Source organism: Mesoplodon densirostris, chromosome 15 (genome assembly GCF_025265405.1).
Source record: "Mesoplodon densirostris isolate mMesDen1 chromosome 15, mMesDen1 primary haplotype, whole genome shotgun sequence".
In the NCBI taxonomy this organism is placed as follows: Eukaryota; Metazoa; Chordata; class Mammalia; order Artiodactyla; family Ziphiidae; genus Mesoplodon; species Mesoplodon densirostris.
Genome location: NC_082675.1, coordinates 51,982,742 through 52,005,313, shown reverse-complemented (window position 1 = coordinate 52,005,313; position 22,572 = coordinate 51,982,742). Strand labels below are relative to the sequence as shown.

Here is a 22,572-nt window from a genome sequence, read left to right as displayed (position 1 = left end):
CAGGGTCAAAGCCCAGACCAGCAAGAGTGACCTTCACTACGTCCTTCACCTGGTCCTGTATCTGAGTCACTGTTGCCCATCCTCTTCCACAAAGCCTCTCGTGCCCCGTCCTTCATTCCCGCCATCCAGGGCAGCCCACCACGGGCCTCCTGCTTCCAGCCTCTTCTCACCCCCAGCCCATTCATCCGACTCTTGCTAAGAGTCTTTCTCAGGCACCCATCTCCTTATTGCACTTCTCTGATCAGACAGTCTGTGACCGTCCATTGTTTGAAATGAGAAAAATAGGAAATTGGTCAATGATAGAAAGAGGAGATAAAGCAGATAAGACAGAGTGTTCCTTATAAAGGAGGTTAGGAAATGTTACATGACCCTCTAAAGGCATCTGGAAAGGAAGGGCTAAGATGAGATGGGGCAAAGGTGGAACAGGGTTGGGAGGATGACAGGAGGTGATACTTCTAGGCAGGAGATGAGAAAGTTGTTTTGCGTTTTATGTGAGCCCAGACACATCCCAAAAAACAACACACAAACAAGGAAACAAAACGCCCAAACCTCCTGAAATATCAATACAGGGCCTACTTGAAGGAACTGACAAAATTTTCTTGAGAGAAAAAGAAGAAAATGTGCATAAATGAGAAACATCATGTTCCTGGATAGGAAGCCTCAATGTTGTAAGGATGTTCATTATCTCTCATCTTAGAATTTATATCTAAATAATATATATATTTAAAGTGATTCTAATCAAATTCCAACAAGATTTTTTTGGAATTAAAAAATATTCTAGAGTTACTATGAAAGAATATATGTGTAAAAAATCCATAAGTAGAAATATATATAATATCTACCCAATTAGCTCTAAAAACTTATTATAAACCTGATATAATTAACGTGTAGCACTGGCACTAAACAGCTACAATGATAGAACAGAATAGAATGAAAGTACAGAAAAAGCTCTCACACAGTGATCCAGGGCATTCCAACAAGAGCGCAAGATCAGTGAGTCACAATCCATTATGAAAGCCCAATTCTAATATGGAACCAAAGAAAGTAACTTTAAGTCAAAAACTCAACCTGGTAGGTTAACCTCATGACAGACTGGATTGACTGACATCTTCCTTCTTTAAAAAAAAAAAAAGCCAGCAGAAAGCAAGAACACAGGCTGTGTGAGAATGTCCAAGGGTCATCATGGTTGGAGTACGCCACACCCCATGAGACCCCTCTGCTGATTGGCTTCTCAAGATGTTATCAGTGATGGTCTATGACAGCAAACCCTGAGCAGGAAAAGAGGCTGAGAAGCAAGCTTAGTCCTTCAACTGTCTCTTTCTGGTTGGCAGGGTATCTTCCCACATTTGTTTATTTTTTGCCTTTCTTTGATACAGATCTCATTTCCTGAGTGCCTGTTAGGCGCCTACACCTTGAATGGGGACATTTTTCATGGAGACCAACAAAAATGTGGGGGGCCACGATGCCACCGGCAGCAATGGTCAGTCCTGGGACAACAGGAAATAAGCGTTTCTGCCTCAATTGTTTGATAAAAGGTCTATCAGCCAAACCTCTGCCCTCAGGTCTCAAGAACTCCCAGGGCAGAAAGGATGCTGAGGGAGGCTCCTGTGGGTGGGGCTTCAGGCACAGGATACTGGACTAGGGGGCTGCTGGAAGTGAAAATGGGAACAACTGTCTCTGGGGCAAGAGAGTTGCGCCAGCAACACAGTGGAAGTGAGCAGAGTGGGGGGAACATGAGGAACTTACTTCTTGAAGGGGCAAGGGGCACTCTAGGAAGAGGCCAGGCTCTGATTTGCTTCCAGAAAGCCTAGTGAAGCTGAACGTCTGAGCCGAACGGGGCAGCAACACCCTGAAGCTCCTTCAAAACAACAACTACCAGGGAGCCTCCAACCTGCCAACCGTTGCCCTTCCGGAAATACTGTCTCTGGAGAAATGCTTCAGGTTTGCATGGAATGGAAGGCTTCTGTTTGCTTTTCACTTGGCCACGAAGATTGCAGGGAGTGGGGAGAGGGTGTCACAGCCAAAAGGGTGAGAGGCCGAGGTTACCCTCTATGGCAAGAGATGCTGTCAAGGCCAGCAGAGACCTCTTAGAGAGAAGGGGCAGGAAGGAAGTCACCAAGGCAGTTCAGCTCCTTTCTCCCAAGCTGTCCAAGAGGGCTGAGGGTCCAGTTCCAGGAGGCAGAGGTGAGCCCCTCCAGGAGGAAGCTTCAAACAGGCGGTGCCCATGACCACAAGACTTACAGAATTTCTAAGAAGCATAGAAGAGGTATTCAATTTAAGCAGTGAGTGGGCTTCCCTGGTGGCGCAGTGGTTGAGAGTCTGCCTGCTGATGCAGGGGATATGGGTTCATGCCCCGGTCCGGGAAGATCCCACATGCTGCGGAGCGGCTGGACCCGTGAGCCATGGCCGCTGATCCCGCGCGTCCAGAGCCTGTGCTCCACAACGGGAGAGGCCACAACAGTGAGAGGCCCGCGTACCACAAAAAAAAAAAAAAAAAAGAAAGAAAAGAAAAAGAAGCAGTGAGTGCTAACTGCCAAGGCTTAGAGGTAAGGGCTGTGACTTTCCCCTGCAGCCCTAGATTCACCTGGTGGTCAGCTCCCTGGGTGGGGGCTGTCTCTCTAGAACCAACCAGCTCCAAGAGGTTGGGCCCTGCAAACTCAGCCATTCCAAGGGGCAGAAAGTCACATACGACAGGAATATTTTTTAGAACGGTTAAACCACCTATTCAGGTCTTCTCAGGGGGACTGTGGGGCAACGCCAATCCTGATACAGAGATGGATGACCACAGGCCTCGCAGGGAGGAGACATGCAAGTCAGGTTTTTGGACAGAACAAAGTATTGCCTCCAAGACCAAGTCTTTTAGAATCTGCAAGTAAAGAGACAAACTTGATTCTGAATGGTTATGGGGTGGGTGACTGCCATGTAAGAGTGACCACAACCTGATAGCATTCAATATCCTGAGGACGAGACCGTTACTCCCCCTCATAATCATTCAGTTTTGGAAAAGAGAAGGGTGAATATTCAGGCAGCAGTTAGGAAAAACTGGAAAGGAAAACTTTAACGCTAAATAGTAGTCATTAAGCTTAGAGGCTAATTTAAAATCTCACATTGGAATCTCAGGCAAGTCACGTTGAGACAAAGGCTAAGAAAATCAATAGCATAAAAAAAGACTGATCTATTAACACAGCACAAAAGCACATTCTCCCCTGTTGCACTGGGTCTACCAAACAACTCTGGGAGGTCAGGCACACAGGATCAGGCCTGGTTTCTTTCTTTTTTTCCCCCCATAGTCAAAAACAGGCTCAGAAAGGTTGACCGACTTGCTCAAGGTCACGCAGTTAGAGGTAGAGTCCAGACCAAATGAAATTTAAAATTTCAGTAGCAAAGCATACAGATCATTAAGGAGAAAGAGAGAGTCTTTTTTTTTTTTTTTTTTCGGTATGCGGGCCTCTCACTGTTGTGGCCTCTCCCGTTGTGGAGCACAGGCTCCGGACGCGCAGGCTCCGGACGCGCAGGCTCAGCGGCCACGGCTCACGGGCCCAGCCGCTCCGCGGCATATGGGATCCCCCCAGACCGGGGCACGAACCCGTATCCCCTGCATCGGCAGGCGGACTCTCAACCACTGCGCCACCAGGGAGGCCCGAGAGAGTCTTTTTTTAAAAACAATGACAAGATTTAAAAATCCCCAAGGGAAGAGCAAGAGGAAGCGTTCAGAACATGAGCTTGAAAGTAGCAGAAACAAAATGGAATCCAGGGATGACACGAGCAGATTCAGGAGCCCTGAAGCGTAACTGCAAATATCCAGAGCATCAAGTCACCAGGTGGGTCAGCTGGGGTCTGACCCATTCACAGCCTGGAGACCTTGCCAAGTCACTGAATCTCTCTGTGTCTCGTGTCCTCTCTGGGACCTGATCTCACAGGGTTTGTTGTGAGGATGAAAGGAGACAATGGATGTAAATCAGTGAGAACAAGCCTGGGCCCCTGGTAAGCACAACAGAAGTGTCTGCTGGGACTATTAAGAGTATTACTGGTATTGATACATGTAAAGTATTCAGGACAATACCTGGAAAATAGTGCTTTCTAAGAATTAGCCCTTAGCTTTTTTCACTACCAATGACTCCTTTTTTTTTTATCATTTTAACCTAATAACATTGTATTTTAAAAATATATGGTTTACCAAAGTGTATTTTTCATAACTAATGCACCTACCACGCTTACTGATCAAAGGCACCTATATAAACAGGAGTGTCAGATCAGACCGGTGTCCCCACCCTGAATAGTGATAGTTGCAGGAGACAGTGCAGGGACTTGATACTCAGTTTAGCCTGCAGAGCTGCTTCCTGGGGACATGGACAACTTGCCTGGGGCTTCCTGGATGAATGAAAAGAGCTTATGGATGCTCATTAGAGTCTGTGCAGACTCCCAGGCACATGGACAGTGCCTGGTGTGGGAAGTAGATCTAGTAAATGAGCCATGGCACACCATGATAAAGACGGTCAAGGTCCAGAGAAGGGCCACCGTGAAGGCATAAAATTCCATGTGGGAGGAGAGGACAACATGAGCAGAGTAGGGAGGGGAGCACGGGCAAAGATTGTGGAGGCTCACAGTCTGGGCAGGTGGATAGGGCTTGCCTTCCAAAGTTTTCTGAAATGTTGACATGGAGAATCACCCCTTTGAATTTTTTTTTTTTTTTTTTTTTTTTTTTTTTTTTTTTGCAGTACGCGAGCCTCTCACTGTTGTGGCCTCTCCCGTTGCGGAGCACAGGCTCCGGACGCGCAGGCCCAGCGGCCATAGGCTTATGGGCCCAGCCGCTCCGCGGCACGCGGGATCCTCCCGGACCGGGGCACGAACCCGCGTCCCCTACATCGGCAGGCGGACTCCCAACCACTGCGCCACCAGGGAAGCCCTCACCCCTTTGAATTTTTAAAGAGTAATTTTACTAGCACAAAGGATGCAGTTTTTAAAAAGTAGTTATTCAGCACACAGAACTTGTCATCGCAGAGGGTGCTGTGACTGAAAATAGAAACTGGGCTAAGGACATGATTTATTAAGAGAACTCAGAGTCTTGGAGAATACTGCTAAGTTTGAGAGCATGTCCATGAAAGGCGACTGACCTCTCAAAACGCTTGTCAGCATCACTGTCACAGACCCTGGGGCTGGCTCAGCAAGGCATGAGTTCTAGAAATGGTAAATCATTACCCCTCGTTCCCCGCTAACTGCCAAAAGAGTGACGCCACAGGATATTTTTGAAACTGTCCATTGAGAAAGTGACAATGACAGTGATGCAACCATACGGATGTCATAAAGACATGACTGCTATGGAAGTTTCCTACGTCCTGTAACGAGGGAGAAGGCCATATATATGGGAAAGCATTAAGGCAAAAGACAACAACAACATCCAAAAGCCAAGGAAACCTAAATAAAAGCTGAAAAACCTTCAGTTAGGAATAGAGTTTCTGAGGACCTAGCCAGAATAGGCTTGCTTACTGGTAAGTTTAGAAAAAAGTGTTAACTTCCCATATTTGTTCTTAGAGTCTTTTACAGCAGAGGCCAACTGTAAAACAGTTACATTTCCAATGTTAATGTAGTTTATCTAGTGCCCTAACCAGGAGACTTTTGAGAGGGGAAGGGAGTACTCGTAATAATGATGCTGGGACCTCCACACACACCAGGATCATCCTGGATACACTAGGGTGTGTGATCACCCGATAAGCCCCAAAGTTGGGTTTGGAATTTCCAGGGAGAATTCAGGTTTTCTGAGGGTGCTGTTCAATAAAATAACATACTTCCTTGTGACCTGAACTTGAATATAAGGTAGGAAGATTTTCCTCTCTTCTCAGGAGGATAAAATGGAGGTGGATGTGGGGGTCCAGTGAAGGAGTCAATGTGGAAAGTGGTGGTGGGAACAATGCCTCCCTCAATGATGCCTCATTTTTCACTTTAAATCAATGGTTCACAACTTTGGCTGAGGACCCTGGGGAGATTTTCAAAATAACCCAGGCTAGGGCTTGCCTCAGACCAATAAATCATCATCTCTGAATTTTCTTAAAGAGTCACTGCTAATAGTTTCTGATATATTTAGAAACTTCAAGGTAAATAAAGTTGAAAAAATTTCTCCAAATCCATTCCGGAGCCCCCTCCCCTTAATAAAGCAATGAACCCAGGTAAGTAAGACAGCAATGAGTCCCCAAAGGGGAAATCAGGTCCCTTCTTCCTTCCGTGTCCCTCTTCCACTCCATACCTTTTGTGGTCTCTCTGGATCTGAAAGTATAAAAGCTGCCCTTTGGGGGCAAGAGGAAATTGGCTGTCCTGGATTAGGCACAGATGTGGAAGGCCATTTCCTGGGGCTCCTCAGGGTGATGTCAAGACCATGGAGGGTACCTCCCCACCCCCAGGGGCTTTCTGCCCTGACATCCTACCCTGGGGTCATTTTAACAACCTCTTATGCCATTCTCCACATCTTAGACCAGCAGAAGAAACACAACATGATGAAATTTAGTGCAGGATTTCTGTCTTTTTCTTCAAAATATAATTAAAATCATCTTACTAAAAAGGTATATAGAGAGATTGGTTCAGGATGGTCGAGTAGAAGGACGTGCTCTCACTCCCTCTTGTGAGAGCACCAGAATCACAACTAACTGCTGAACAATCATCGACAGGGAGACACTGGAACACAAAATAAAAGACATCCAAAGACAAAGGAGAAGCCACAATGAGATGGTAGGAGGGGCACAATCACAATAAAATCAAATCCCATAACTGGGTGGGCGACTCACAAACTGGAGAACACTTACACCACAGAAGCCCACCCACTGCAGTGAAGGTTCTGAGACTCACGTCAGGCTTCCCAACCTGGGGGTCTGGCAACAGGAGGAGGAATTCATAGAGAATCAGACTTTGAAGGCTACAGGGATTTCATTACAGGACTTTGACAGGACTGGGGGAAAAGAGACTCCACTCTTGGAAGGTACACACAAAGTAGTGTGCACATTGGGACCCAGGGGAAGGAGCAGTGACCCCAGGGGAGACTTAACCAGACCAACCTCCTAGTGCTGGAGGGTCTCCTGCAGAGGCGAGGGTGGCTGTGGCTCACTGTGGGGACAAGAACACTGGCAGCAGAAGTTCTGGGAAGTACTCCTTGGCGTGAGCCCTCCCAGAGGCCGCCATTAGCCCCACCAAAGAGCCCAGGTAGGCTCCAGTGTTGGGTCACCTCAGACCAAACAACCAACAGGGAGGGAAGGCAGCCCCACCCGTGAGCAGACAAGGAGATTAAAGTTTTGCTGAGCTCTGCCCACCAGAGCAACACCCAGCTCTACCCACCACCGGCCCCTCCCATCAGGAAATGTCCACAAGCCTCTGAGATAGCATCATCCAGCAGAGGGCAGACAGCAGAAGCAAGAAGAACTACAGTCCTGCAGCCCGTGGGGAAAAAACCACATTCACAGAAAGACAGACAAGATGAAAAGACAGAGGGCTATGTACCAGATGAAGGAACAAGATAAAACCTCAGAAAAACAACTAAATGAAGTGGAGATAGGCAACCTTCCAGAAAAAGAATTCAGAATAATGATAGTGAAGATGATCTAGGACCTCGGAAAACAACTGGAGGCAAAGATAGAGAAGATGCAAGAAATTTTTAACAAAGACCTAGAAGAATCAAAGAACAAACAGAGATGAACAATGCAATAACTGAAATGAAAAATACATAGAAGGAATCAATAGCAGAACAACTGAGGCAGAAGAACGGATAAGTGACAGAAGACAGAAGAGAGAATAGTGGAATTCACTGCCATGGAACAGAATAAAGTAAAAAGAATGAAAAGAAATGAAAAGAGTCTCAGAGACCTCTGGGACAACATTAAATGCAACAACATTCGCATTATAGGCATTCCAGAAAGAGAAGAGAGAGAGAAAGGACCTGAGAAAATATTTGAAGAGATTATAGTCGAAAACTTCCCTAACATGGGAAGGAAATAGCCACCCAAGTCCAGGAAGCACAGAGAGTCCCAGGCAGGATAAACCCAAGGAGAAACATGCCAAGATACATAGTAATCAAATTCACAAAAATTAAAGACAAAGAAAAATTATTGAAAGCAGCAAGGGAAAAATGACAAATAACATACAAGAGAACTCCCATAAGGTTAACAGCTGATTTCTCAGCAGAAACTCTACAAGCCAGAAGGGAGTGGCATGACGTATTTAAAGTAATGAAAGGAAAGGACCTACTACCAAGATTACTCTACCCAGCAAGGATCTCATTCAGATTTGACAGAGAAATCAAAAGCTTTACAGATAAGCAAAAGCGAAGAGAATTCAGCACCACCAAACCAGCTCTACAACAAATGCCAAAGGAACTTCTCTAAGTGGGAGATACAAGAGAAGAAAAGGACCTACAAAAACAAACCCATAACAATTGAGAAAATGATAAAAGGAACATACATATTGATAATTACCTTAAATGTGAATGGATTAAATGCTCTAACCAAAAGACACAGGCTCGCTGAATGGATACAAAAACAAGACCCATATATGTGCTGTCTACAAGAGACCCACATCAGACCTAGGGACACATACAGACTGAAAGTGAGGGGATGGAAAAAGATATTCCATGCTAAGGGAAATCAAAAGAAAGCTGGAGTAGCAATACTCATATCAGATAAAATAGACTTTAAAATAAAGAATGTTACAAGAGACAAGGAAGGACACTACATAACGATCAAGGGATCAATTCAAGAGGAAGGTATAACAATTATATATGCACCCAACATAGGAGCACCTCAATACATAGGGAACTGCTAACAGCTCTAAAAGAAGAAATGGACAGTAAGACAATAATAGTGGGGGACTTTAACACCTCACTTACACCAATGGACAGATCATCCAAACAGAAAATTTATAAGTAAACACAAGCTTTAAATGACACAATAGACTAGATAGAGTTAATTGATATTTATAGGACATTCCATCCGAAAACAGCAGATTACACTTTCCTTTCAAGTGCAAACGGAACATTCTCCAGGATAGATCACATCTTGGGTCACAAATCAAGCCTCAGTGAATTTAAGAAAATTAAAATCATATCAAGCATCTTCTCTGTCCACAACGTTGTGAGATTAGAAATCAATTATGGGGACAAAAATATAAAAAACACAAACACATGGAGGCTAAACAATACATTACTAAATAACAGAGATAACTGAAGAAATCAAAGAGAAAGTCAAAAAATACCTAGAGACAAATGACAGTGAAATCATGATGATCCAATACCTATGGGATGCAACAAAAGCAGTTCTAAGAGGGAAGTTTATAGCTATACAAGCCTACCTCGAGAAAGAATAAAAATCTCAAATAAACAATCTAACCTTACACCTAATGGAACTGGAGAAAGAAGAACAAACAAAACCTAAAGTTAGTAGAAAGAAAGAAACCATAAAGATCAGAGCAGAAACAAATGAAATAGAAACAAAGAAAACAATACCAAAGATCAATAAAACTAAAAGCTGGTGTTTTGAGAAGATAAACAAAATTGATAAGCCATTAGCCAGACTCATCAAGAAAAAGAGGGAGAGGATTCAAATCAATAAATTTAGAAATGAAAAAGCAGAGGGTACAACAGACACCTCAGAAATACAAAGCATCCTAAGAGACTAGTACAAGCAACTCTATGCCAATAAAATGGACAACCTGGAAGAAATGGACAAATTCTTAGAAAGGTATAACTTTCCAAGACTAAACCAGGAAGAAATAGAAAATATGAACAGACCAATCACAAGTAAAGAAATTGAAACTGTGATTAAAAATCTTCCAACAAACAAAAGCCCAGGACCAGATGGCTTCACAGATGAATTCTAAGAAACATTTAGAGAAGAGTTAACACCCATCCTTCTGAAACTCCTCCAAAATATTGCAGAGGAAGGAACACTCCAAAACTCATTCTATGAGGCCACTATCACCCTGATACCAAAACCAGACAAACATACTACAAAAAAAAGAAAATTACAGACCAATATCGCTCATGAATATAGATGCAAAAATCCTCAACAAAATACTAGCAAACAGAATCTGACAACACATTAAAAGGATCATACACCATGATCAAGTGGGATTTATCTCAGGGATGCAAGGATTCTTCAATATACAAAAATCAATCAATGTGATACACCATATTAACAAATTGAAGAATAAAAACCATATGATCATCTCAATAGAGTCAGAAAAAGCTTTTGACAAAATTCAACACCCATTTATGATAAAAACTCTCCAGAAAGTGGGCATAGTGGGAAACTACCTCAACATAATAAAGGGCATATACAACAAACCCACAGCCAAGATCGTTCTCAATGCTGAAAAACTGAAAGCATTTCCTCTAAGATCAGGAACAAGACAAGGATGTTGACTTTTGCCACTATTATTCAACATCGTTTTGGAAGTCCTAGCCATGGTAATCAGAGAACAAAAAGAAAAAAAATGAATACAAATTGGAAGAGAAAAAGTAAAACTGTCACTGTTTGCAGATGATATGATAGAGAATCCTAAGGATGCCACCAGAAAACTACTAGAGCTAATCAATGAATTTGGTAAAGTTGCAGGATACAAAATTAATGCACAGAAATCTCTTGCATTCCTATACACTAATGATGAAAAATCTGAAAGAGAAATTAAGGAAACACTCTCATTTACCACTGCAAGAAAAAGAATAAAATACCTAGGAATAAACCTACCTAGGGAGACAAAAGACCTGTACGCAGAAAACTATAAGACACTGATGAATGAAATTAAAGATGATACAAACAGATGGAGAGCTATACCATGTTCTTGGATTGGAAGAATCAATATTGTGAAAATGATTATACTACCCAAAGCAATCTACAGAGTCAACGCAATCCCTATCAAATTACCAATGGCATTTTTTACAGAACTAGAACAAAAAAATCTTAAAATTTGTGTGGAGACACAAAAGTTCCCCAGTAGCCAAAGCAGTCCTGAGGGAAAAAATGGAGCTGGAGGAATCAGACTCCCTGACTTCAGACTATACTCCAAAGCTACAGTAATCAAGACAGTATGGTACTGGCACAAAAACAGAAATACAGATCAATGGAACAGGATAGAAAGCCCAGAGATAAACCCACGTACCTATGCTCAGCTAATCTATGACAAAGGAGTCAAGGACATACAGTGGAGAAAAGACAGTCTCTTCAACAAGTGGTGCTGGGAAAACTGGACAGCTACATGTAAAAGAATGAAATTGGAACACTTCCTAACACCATACACAAAAATAAACTGAAAATGGATTAGAGACCTAAATGTAAGACTGGACACTATAAAACTCTTAGAGGAAAACATAGGCAGAACACTCTTTGACATAAATCACAGCAAGATCTTTTTTTTGTTGTTGTTGTTGTTGTATGTGGGCCTCTCACTGTTGTGGCTTCTCGCCTTGTGGAGCACAGGCTCCGGACGCGCAGGCTCAGCGGCCATGGCTCACGGGCCCAGCTGCTCTGCGGCATGTGGGATCTTCCTGCACCGGGGCACGAACCCGCATCCCCTGCATCAGCAGGTGGACTCTCAACCACTGTGCCACCAGGGAAGCCCGCAAGATCTTTTTTGACCCACCTCCTAGAGTAATGGAAATAAAAACAAAAATAAACAAATGGGACCTAATGAAATTTCAAAGCTTTTGCAAAGCAAAGGAAACCATAAACAAGATGAAAAGACCACCTTCAGAATGGGAGAAAATATTTGCAAACAAATCAACGGACAAAGGATTAATCTCCAAAATATATAAACAGCTCATGCAGCTCAATATTAAAAAACCAACCCAGTCAAAAAGTGGGCAGAAGACCTAAATAGACATTTCTCCAAAGAAGACATACAGATGGCCAATAAGCACATGAAAAGCTGCTCAACATCACTAACTATTAGAGAAATGCAAATCAAAACTACAATGAGGTATCACCTCACACCAGTTAGAATGGGCATCATTATAAAATCTACAAACAACAAATGCTGGAGAGTGTGTGGACAAAAGGGAACTCTTTTGCACTGTTGGTGGGAATGTAAATTGATACAGCCACTATGGAGAACAGTATGGAGGTTCCTTAAAAAACTAAAAATAGAATTACCATATGACCCAGCAATCCCACTACTGGGCATATACCCAGAGAAAACCATAATTCAAAAAGACACATGCACCCTAATGTTCACTGCAGCACTATTTACAATAGCCAGGTCATGGAAGCAACCTAAATGCCCATTGACAGATGAATGGATAAAGAAGATGTGGTACATATATATATAATGGAATATTACTCAGCCATGAAAAGGAACAAAATTGGGTCATTTGTAGATACATGGATGGATCTAGAGACTGTCATACAGAGTGAAGTATGTCAGAAAGAGGAAAACAAATATCTTATATTAACACATATATGTGGAACCTAGAATAATAGTGCAAATGAACTGGTTTGCAGGGCAGAAATTGAGACACAGATGTAGAGAACAAACGTACGGACACCAAGGGGGTAAAGGTGGTGGTGGTGGTGGGATGAATTGGGAGATTGGGATCGACATATATTCATTAATATGTATAAAAGGGATAACTAATAATCTGCTATATAAAAATAAATAAAATTCAAAAAAGCTATATATATATTATATATATATATATCCTGCTGTGAGATAAAAGTAGATCCAGTTGCATAAACTATTTGGAAAGGAAATCAAAAAGCATATCTTTCTGTCCTTATCATTTCCATTAAGTGGTCACCCAGCCTTGGATCTGGCACATGAATCTTTAGAGGTAACTCGGTTGGTCATAACCATGCCCTGTAACTCTAGTCTGGTGTAAGTTTTCTGATGGAAACTACAACTGATTCCCTTTGCTCTGTGGTGCCTTGTGAAGTCTATTTTATTTTTGATGCACTCTATTGCGTTTAATGAAAAACTTCTCATGAGCCAGAATTCGGAAGTGGCTGCTTACAGCTGAGTTTTATGAAAATCACAGTCAAGGATTAGAAACAGAAGTAAAATTGGTTGTACCTATATGGATAACATACACATAACAGGTTCAACGCTCCAGTTTGCATTCTCACCCTTTGTAACATTTATCAATTAACCCCTACTCACATTTCCTAGCCTCCCAAGATGGTCTCCTGGGTCTCATTGTAGAACATTCTGGAATCAGTTTGGTAAATTTTTCAATATATTACTTTTCCTCTTATGCTCTCACTTTATAAAAACTAGGCAAACATTTGTCCTTAAGCTGGGAAATAAAGGATTTTAAGAGGTTGCCACCTACTTCAAGCAAGACTGGAACTTTGGGCTACTGAGTGGGCACCAACCAGGCTCTTACCACCAACCACAGTGGGATCAAGAGAAGGAGGCGGGGGAGGTGAACCCATTTTCTGTATTCTCAAGGAAGCTTTTAACTTTGCCATTTCCTTTGTAAAAATGAAGTCAGAAGTTCCTTCACTGCCAAACTGTTACTCTTTTATTCTTCCCACCCTGAGTCAAGAGCTAGCCTCCCCATCAGCAACCTCCGAGGCTGAGGTGCAACCAGGGAAAGCCCAGAGGGTGCAGACAGCCATGCGGGACGCTGGAGACGGGCCAACCAGATCAGCGTGTTGGAGCGTGAAGGGAGTGAGGGCACATCCTGGGTAACTCCCGGCCACCACGTCTGCTGTTTCAACCCCGCCAGGCCAGTCTTCTCCCAGATGCCCGGTCTGACGGTAAGAATTGAAGGGGGCATGAGGGTGGCTCATGACCACACGTGACCAATCCTGGGAAGTCAGGACACAGAGACACCAAGAGCAGGTGCCCAATGTCACTTCCCTTGGTGTCATTTTCTAGAGAGGACAAGAGGGGGTCTACTTCCAGTTGGAGGAGAGGACTGATGGCACAATTTTCTGTATTGGATCCTAGCAGTTTGATTTGTAAACAGGAGAAAACTTTAATTTTGACTTGGGGGTGGGGTGGGGTAGGGCTGGAAATGGTTTAGATTCACATCCTTGCTGGGACTGGGCAGAAATCATTGCAAGGGTAAAAGCCAACTCAGGAAGAGCAGCAGGTAGATCCAGACCCCCAGGCACAGGTTTTAACAGGAAGTTGACCGCTTACAGCTCCCGCCCTAGCCTTTCAGCATCACACAGTGGTGACAGGCGCTAACTCCATCACTCAGGTCCTTGTCTGAAGGACACTCCTATCCTGAGGATGCTGCACATACTATTTGATTCAAACTCAGTGCCCGACTGGCAGGTCAGGGAGCCCAACTCAAGCATCTTTATACTCACCCAATACGATGCTCAATGAAGCAACCCATGGAGCTGGAATTAATTCATGATAATAAGTTCTTACATGTTTAAACTATACTTTACAAAGCGTTTTCTCTTACCCCTAGTTCCTGAGAAGACAGTCTTAAACCTGTTTTAAAACTGTAATATACCCAGAATCACGAGTTTTTTTTAAAAAAACCAGTTCTTTAAGATATGTAAAGGAGACCCTATTAATGCAGTGAATTATGAGAAATAAAATCTGTGATAGTATCATGCAGCCTCTTCATCAGTGTTCATTAGCCATGACTTTACCTTTGACGTCCAGTAACTTCATGTACAGAGCTTTCCATTTATAAAAGTGGATAGAATATCTCTGTTAAAAATATCACAGCAGCAATGCCTACAGGTCCTCAAACATCTATGAAAAATAAGAAATCTAGATACATGTGTAATGTTTACAGGATGCTAACTACATGGTTATTTGGAAATATCTAGATAGTTGCAGCATGCTGACTCAGCCAGGGGATTATCTGAAGAAACGCCACGCAGATTACTGCCTTTGTGAAAGCATTGTGTGGTTACAGCTGAGGTTCAAACTACTACTATCAACCATAAACAACAAAGGTTAAGTGTGAATAAACACATCCCCGGGACAAAGTCAGTATGTTTGATTAATTAGCAAGCCTACTTTCCTCTAGAGAATGTCAACATCTGCTGTCGGGCCATACTAACATTCCCTGGGTAACCCTTTTGTTTCTTCCTCGAGGTTACTGGGTTCTTTGAAAGCTATTTCACCTGTTGGTGTTAGTAAGCTGCTGTCCACATTAGCAATGAAGTGTCCCTTACGCATTTAGCTCACACCTAGCATGTGGCACTGAGAGTACTGTATTAAAGGTCAGATTTTTATACCAACTGCCTTTTTTACCAAATAGCAAGAGCAACATGAAGGACATTTTATATACAACAAATCTCTCCATTCTACCCAACAGCTGAAAGTAACTCTGCAAATCAAGAGGCATGCTGGATGCTAGCGGTACCTTGGAGACGGCCAGTTCCTTCGATTTAGACTCAAACAGGTGCTCCAGCCTGGAAGTGTCCACCTTAATAGGTTCCAGTTTGGACCACAGGAATTCTCTGCAGCGGCTGTTGTTCTTACACGGCCACTCAAAAGGCCGCACTTCATTCCAGAACAGACGGATGGTCTTCTTTTTCTTGGTGAATGCTGGCTGACCCCTGGGTACCTGGGGCCACCCTAAGCCCTGAGGAGCACTGAATACTGGAGGAGGAGCCAATAAATTACCGGGGACTGGAGGGGGAGGCACGCCGTCCAGCAGGGGCGGAGGGGGAGGGGGCGGCAAACCGAGAAAGGTGGGCGGGGGTGGGGGAGGCAGCCCCGGGGCCTCCCTGTGACCCAGGTCCACGTCCAGGACGTCGATGTCGTCCTCCTCCCCCAGGTCAGTGAAATCCATGTCTTGGATTCTGAGCTCCCGCGGATTGGCCATGAGCTGGTCCCAGATGTAGTCAGATTCCGTCTTGGGCTGTGCCGACACCTTCTCCGTGACCTTGTCATTGGGCTCGGCGTCTGGGGAGATGGACCCTCTCCCTAGGTCCCCGCTGTTGAATTTCTCAGCAAAGGCTTTCACGCTGCCCCGATTGTCCAGACAGCCAACGTCCACCCTCCTGACGCTCTCATCCTGGGCCAGAGAGTTGGCCTGCAAGGTGGATATCCGGCTGGCCAGGCTGGCTACGGCCTCCGCCCCCTGCGCGGTCCTCGTGGTCTCGCCCTCCCCCTTCTCCTCATCATCCGTGGGCTTTCTGTTATGGGCATACAGCATGTCCAGCATGAACCGTTTGCTGGTAAGGATGTCGCCACACTGCTCATTTACACCAGCATCCTGAACACCCGCAGACCACAAACCTGAAAAGTTCACAGGAAAACAAAAAATGAGAATGTGGCATGGGCCTCAATACTATGAGAAAAGCCACTAGGCAACATGTGGACATTGCACACAGAGGGATTCAGGATGGCACAGAAATAAAGCAATTGGAGAGGAAGGTGGTCATGCCTGACAAGATGCTCTTGATCAGAAAGAGGTGCTACATCAAAGAGCCAATGACCCACTCTAGGACCCAAGACTCTTGTAGGTATGACACTGCTTGTGGCTCTGGCCTAGGCTCATGGGAAAAATTTCCCACACCTTTCCTGCCCACCCATGACAGCTGGTCAGGACCCACCCAGGATAACTAAGGGGCTTCTGCCCTAACTATACACAGGGAGGCAAGGAAATGCTCCCTCACCCATGGCAGATGTTGGAAAGGCTGTAGAGTTGTCCCCCTTTCTCCCCCTACTCCACCTCTGCATCAGGGCAGCCGAAGTGTCTGGAGAAATGCACAGACCATGCCATTGGTCACACTTTAAGTTCATGGCCACCAGTCTTCAGGTGATGCTGCCTGGCGGTCCCATCCATGACCTCTCCTAGATGACTTTTCACACACCTCCACTCTCCTCTAGCATCCCCCACCCATCTCATCCTCTGCAAGCATGGCCTTGTTTCCTGTTTCAAAAACTTAACAGACAAAGTCAGAGATCTTCCAGGGCCTCCATTCTGCCTCCACCCACCCACCTGCACTTGATCCCTGACCATGGCCTCTGTCCTGTGACACTGACAAACTGTCCTCTTAGCGGGGGTCAACCACTCCACTCGTGCATTTGGAAACCACTCCAGCAATTCTCCATCCTGCATCTCCCATGCTCCCCCTACTAGGCCTTCCTACTGGAATATAAACATGGTATAATTTTACCCATTAAACAAAAACAGAAAACCTCACTGGATTCCACTTATCCCCCCACCTATAATCCAAATTTTCTCCTTTCTTTTAAAGGAAAGCTGCTTATAAGAGTTGTTTTGTTATCTCCAATTTCTTTCTTTATTCTCTCTCGAAGCCAGTCTAGTGAAGTTTTTGCTCCCTTTCAAAGATGCTCCTTTCCGGGTGACCGATGACCTTCCTGTTGCACAAGACGCAGCTGTCGCTCCCTCATCCTTGACTTATGTCCTTCACTTGGCCTCCCAGACACTGCACTCATTTGCTTTGCCTCCTTCTTTTTGGCTGCTCCTTCTCAGTCTCCTGGGTTGGTTCCACCTTGTCTTTAACATTTAAGTGTCCCTGGACCTCTTCTCTCCATCTACACTCACCTTCTTAGTCATCATCTCATTCAGTCTCAGGGCTTTAAATACCACCTTCTGCCCTCACTCCCATCCACTCACTGAAACTGCTTCTCCTGCAGTCATTTCCTACCTCAGACACGGCTACTTCACCCATCTTGCTGCCAATTCCAAAAGCCTCAGAGTCATCCTTGACTTTTATCCTGTTCTTTCACCCCACACAGCAGGGCATCCTGTTAGCTAAATCTTCATGTTACATCCGGAATCCAACCACTTTTCTCATCACCACTCCTGCCATGACCCTGGTCCGAACCAGCATGGTTTCTTGCCACCGGTATTGCAGGGGAGCCCCTAGCTGGTCTCAGCTTCCACTCTTGTCCCTCTGCAGTCAGTTCTCAACACCACAGCCACGTGATGTGTTACAATGTCCGATCGTATCTCTCTGCTTAAAGTTTTCTAACAGTGCCACATTTCACTGAGACAAAATGCCAAGGACCTGTCAATGTTCCCAAGCCATTTGTGATCCCACCTTAGTTTTCTTTCCTCTCCTACCACCACCTCTACCACTACCACCACCCCAGATATACACACATGAACCTCTTCAGGTACAGCAGGTCCTTGACATTCGTAGAACTCACCAGGTGTGAGGTGATCCAGCCTCAGGATCTTTGCCCCTCCTGGGACAAACCCAGGTAATCACACAATTTGCTTCTCAACTTCCTTTAGGTCTTTGCTCAAATAGTATCTTCCCAGTGAAATCTTCCCCGATCACCTTATTTAAAATTGTGCAAACCTCCCTCTCCCCCTCCAGTTTCATCCTTTCCTGCTTTATTTTCTACCCAAGCACTTCTTACTGTCTAATCTTCCATGTTTCCCTTTCTGATTTTACTGTTGCCTTTGGCCCATCACTGGAATGATTATCCTTACTTGTTAAGCTGTGTTCCTCCTTGATATGTAAACTCTACAAGAGCAGGGATTTGGGTTTGTTTTGTTCCCTGTTGTATCCCCAGCACCTAGGATGAATGAATGAATGAATGAATGGTCACCAATGTTATCCCTCTGAATTTGCTTCCTAAGGGCCAGCAGGGCTGTGCAGTGGGCATTTCAGGATGTGAGTTCCATCAGGTATCTAGGGCCTGTGTGGATACTTGTTTGAGCAGGGGGCAGAAGACCTAGGCCGTGGACGTGAGCACCAGGAGCCTTCTTTCTACCAAAGAAGAGCCAGATCAAATGGGCTGGGGGGGGGGGACACTGGTCTCTCCCACATAGCTGTGCCTTCATCTTGAGGAGTATTTACTGGGGAAGCACAGAGGCCCCCTGGTGCTCCATTTTTTCCTGTGTAGCTTTGTCCTCTATGTTCTCCTCGACAGTGGCCTGAGCTCACCAAGTGACCAACACCAGAACAAGGAGCTCTTAAGCCCTCTTGTAGGTTGGTTTCACAAACAAAATACACTTAGGCGATAACCACCATCAAAGAGAGAAGAGGTGGCATTTGAGGACACGACGGAAAAACTTCTACAGCTGGTCAGACAGTCCTGTAAATAGGGAGACTGCTTTGATGCCAGGAGGCTGCGGCAGATAAAGTGGCTGAGTCTCTCTGAACAGACTGCCTCACTCTCTTCATTTATTGGGAAATGTTGGCAGTTTCTTATTTTGGCAACAGGGAAAAGAGCATAATCAGGTAACACTTTGAATGCTGGTTTTCTCGTTTACATTCTTCACTCATTTAGGTCTTTTTAAAATCATTATGTAGGGTGCTTCTTTGTCCCTAGTAATTTCCTTTGCTCTGAAGTCTACTTTATCTGATATTAATATAGCCACTCCAGCTTTTCTTTGATTAATGTTGGCCTGATATCTTTTCCCAACTTTTAACTTTCCATCTGCCCATGTCATTACGTTTGAAATGAGTGTTGTATACGATAGCATGTAGTTGGGTTGTGTTTTTATACACTCAGCAAATCTCTGTCTTTTAATTGATATGTTAGGGCTTAAGTCTGCTGTTTTATTTGTTTTGTTTGATCTCTTTGTTTCAGTGTCTGTTTCTCCTTTCTTGGTCTTGGGTGGATTACTTGAACATTTTTGAGAATTTCAACATGATTCATTTAGAGTGTTTTTGAGTACATGGCTTCATGTAATTTTCTTAGTGGTTGCTCTAGGTATTACAATATATATACTAACTTATTTAGTCTATTGGTATTTACTACTTTGAAGTGTAGAAATCTTACTTCCATTTCGATCCCATTACCCTCCCACTTTTGTCTTAAGTACACAATTGTCTTAAGTACTTCCTCTACATATATTGAACAACATATATCAAATATAATTTTTGCTTCCACCATCAAATATGATTTAAGCAGCTCACGAGTAAAAAGAGAGCATTTTTTAATTTACCCCTATTTTTACCCATTCTGTTGTTCTTTTCTTTCTGGAGTCCCAAGCCTTCTTCTGTCATCATTTCCTTTCTGTTCGGAGAACTTCCTTTAGCCATTCTTCAAGGGTAGGTCTGCTAGTGTCAAATTCTCCTAGTTTCTCTTTAACTGAGAATGTCTTTACTTCCCCTGCATTGTTAAAGCCTACTTTTACTGTATATGTAATTCATGGTTGATAGTTCTAGTCTTTTAGCACTTGATAGATGCTGTGCCCCTTCCTGCTGGCCTCCATGTTTCAGATGAGAAACCTGCTATCCTTTGAATTGCTGTTCCTCTATAGGTACCACGTCATTTCTTTCTTTCCAAAAACTGTTTTTTTGGTTTTTAGTTTTCAGAAGTTTGTCATTTGTCTTGGTGCAGATTTCCTTGGATTTATCCTTGTTAGGATTTGCTCAGCTTCTTAAATCTGTAGATTTATACCTTTTGCCAAACTTGGGAAATTTACAGCCATTATTTCCTCAAATATCTTTCCACACTGCACTCTCTCTCCTCTTATTCTCAGACTCGGATGAAATGAATGTTAGTTTATTGATATAATCCCATGGGTCCCTGAGGCTCTGTTCATTCTTTTTAGTCTATTTTTTTCTCTGTTATTCAGATTTGGTAATTTCTACTGATCTGTTTTCAAGTACACTGATTATTTTCTTTGTTGTCTCCAATCAACTATAAAGCATGTCAAATATTTTATTTCAGTTACTGTATTTTCCAGTTCTATAATTTCCCTTGGGTTCTTTTTTAATATCTCCTATTTCTTTGCTAAGATTTTTTTTCATGTATTTCCTGAGCCCTGAGTGTTTGTAACTATCCACTGAAGCGTTATTATAATGACTGCTTTAAAATTTTTGACAGATAATTCCAGCATCTGATTCATCTCAGTGTTGGCACCTGTGGATGGTCTTTTCCCATTCAAGATGTGATTGCCCTACTTCTTGATATGATGAGTGATTTTCTATTGTATCCTGGATATTTTCGGTATCATCTGATAGACTCTGGATAATATTTAATCTTCTCTTTTAGCAGGTAGTCACCCTTTTGGGGCGTAGCCTACAGGGCTTGGTGCAGGTAGATGTTCAGCTCCCTGCTGGGTCCTACCGTCACCACCCAGGAAGAGGGCTGACTCACACTCCCTCACTGCAGATGGGTAGGGTGGAGTTTCAGCACCCCCTTGACCCCACCAGCATCTTCCCAGTGGAGGTGGAGCACTAACTCACATTGGCTCATTGCCTCCAAGTGAGGTGAAGGCTCAGCTTCCCACCAGTCCCCACTGATTCTGGCTTGGGGAGAACAGAGTGCAGACTAGTACCACCTCCAACCACATCATTCTACCTTGTTTATACTGGATGGGGATGGAAGCTCAGCTCTCCGCTGTGCTCCCATCAGCATCAGGGACAAGGAGGGTGGTGATGGGGACAGAGAATGTTATTAGTCCCCTCTCCACTCCTCATTAAGTCTAGTTCCTTCTGTGTGGGGGTGAAGGCTCAGATCCCCACAGGACCCCCCTCCCTGTTGGAGGAATTGGGACCCACTTGCTTCTCCCCTTCAGGGGATAGACTGAGCTCCCCATTAAGCCAACACTACCCCAGCAGGGGAACTGTAGCACTACCTGCTTCTACTGGGCAGGGGATAGAAGACTGGCTCCCTTCTGAGTCCCGGTGACACCACAGGGTTGAGGAGGGGAGGGAACAGCAGAATTGTCACTCTTGTTTCCAGGGGGGTGCTGTATAGAAGGCCACTTCCTCTTCAGTCTCCCTGAAACCACTGGGTTATGGGGAGAGGTGAGACAGTGGCAAACTTTCCATTAGGCCTTATTTAGGATAGAGCACTTACTAACAGCAGAAAAGATTTTCTCTTCTGTTAGGCAACGCCTTCCCCAACCCTTTGGCTAAGGGAATCGGCTTTCCTTGAAGCTTCACTGCCACGTCGTTCAAGTTCAAAGCCTCCTAGGCAGTCTGCTTCCTTCTTTCCACCTTTCAGAGTCCTCCTATGATTGGTTGTTCTGTTACATCCAGGGTGCTGGTATTTTAGTTGTGAGATGGAGGACCTGGGAGCAATGGGGCGTCTCCATCTTAGCCAGATTCATTCATTTAGTCATCAGTGGTTTTACGAGCCCCTACTATGTTCTGGGCACCCAGTTAGGAAGTAAGACCTCACAATGAATAAGACAGACATCCCCATCCTCACAAAGCTTACATTCAAATAGAGACAAAGTACAGTTATACAAGTAACTACAACAAAGTGTGATGAATGTTACAGTAAAGCCTCTTACTCTAATGCCAGGGAGTGGAACACATGAAAACAAAGAAAAATAAAACCACACATCTGCAATAAGTTGGGTCTCTTTCAAGCCCTACAAATTCATTCTCAAGTAATAGGTACAACTGTTAGAAATAAGACTGGGAATCACTTTGATTGCCTTTGTGATTTAATTGAGAAAATTCTGAAAAGCAAAAGCAATGGTGACAGAGCTTCTCTGTCTCCACAGCTGCTGATGTGCCCATGAGCAGTGGGATTTTTTAGGAACCAATAAGCTACAACACATAAACATGGTCACATTTCTTAACAGCACCAGACTGAAGCAGAAAAGTCAATGCAAAGCTCCAATTCCTGGACACCACCAGCTTTTGGTAGAAAGTCAATGGTTCTTCACTGGGAGAAGAGTCTCCATTTTTGGAAAGTTGTCCTTATTTGGAAGGATATTGGGCAATCTGA

The 22,572-nt window shown here is 44.0% G+C and overlaps 1 protein-coding gene across 8 annotated transcripts in view; it reads right to left on the bottom strand.

The window, feature by feature from the left end:
* FHOD3 (formin homology 2 domain containing 3) overlaps positions 1–22,572 on the bottom strand; it is a 503,602-nt gene that overhangs the window by 64,297 nt on the left and 416,733 nt on the right. For all 8 annotated transcript variants that reach the window (XM_060118615.1, XM_060118618.1, XM_060118622.1 and 5 more), the window contains one exon: positions 15,308–16,188. In XM_060118615.1, the coding sequence (XP_059974598.1) occupies positions 15,308–16,188 (881 nt within the window). The remainder of the gene's footprint in view (positions 1–15,307; positions 16,189–22,572) is intronic.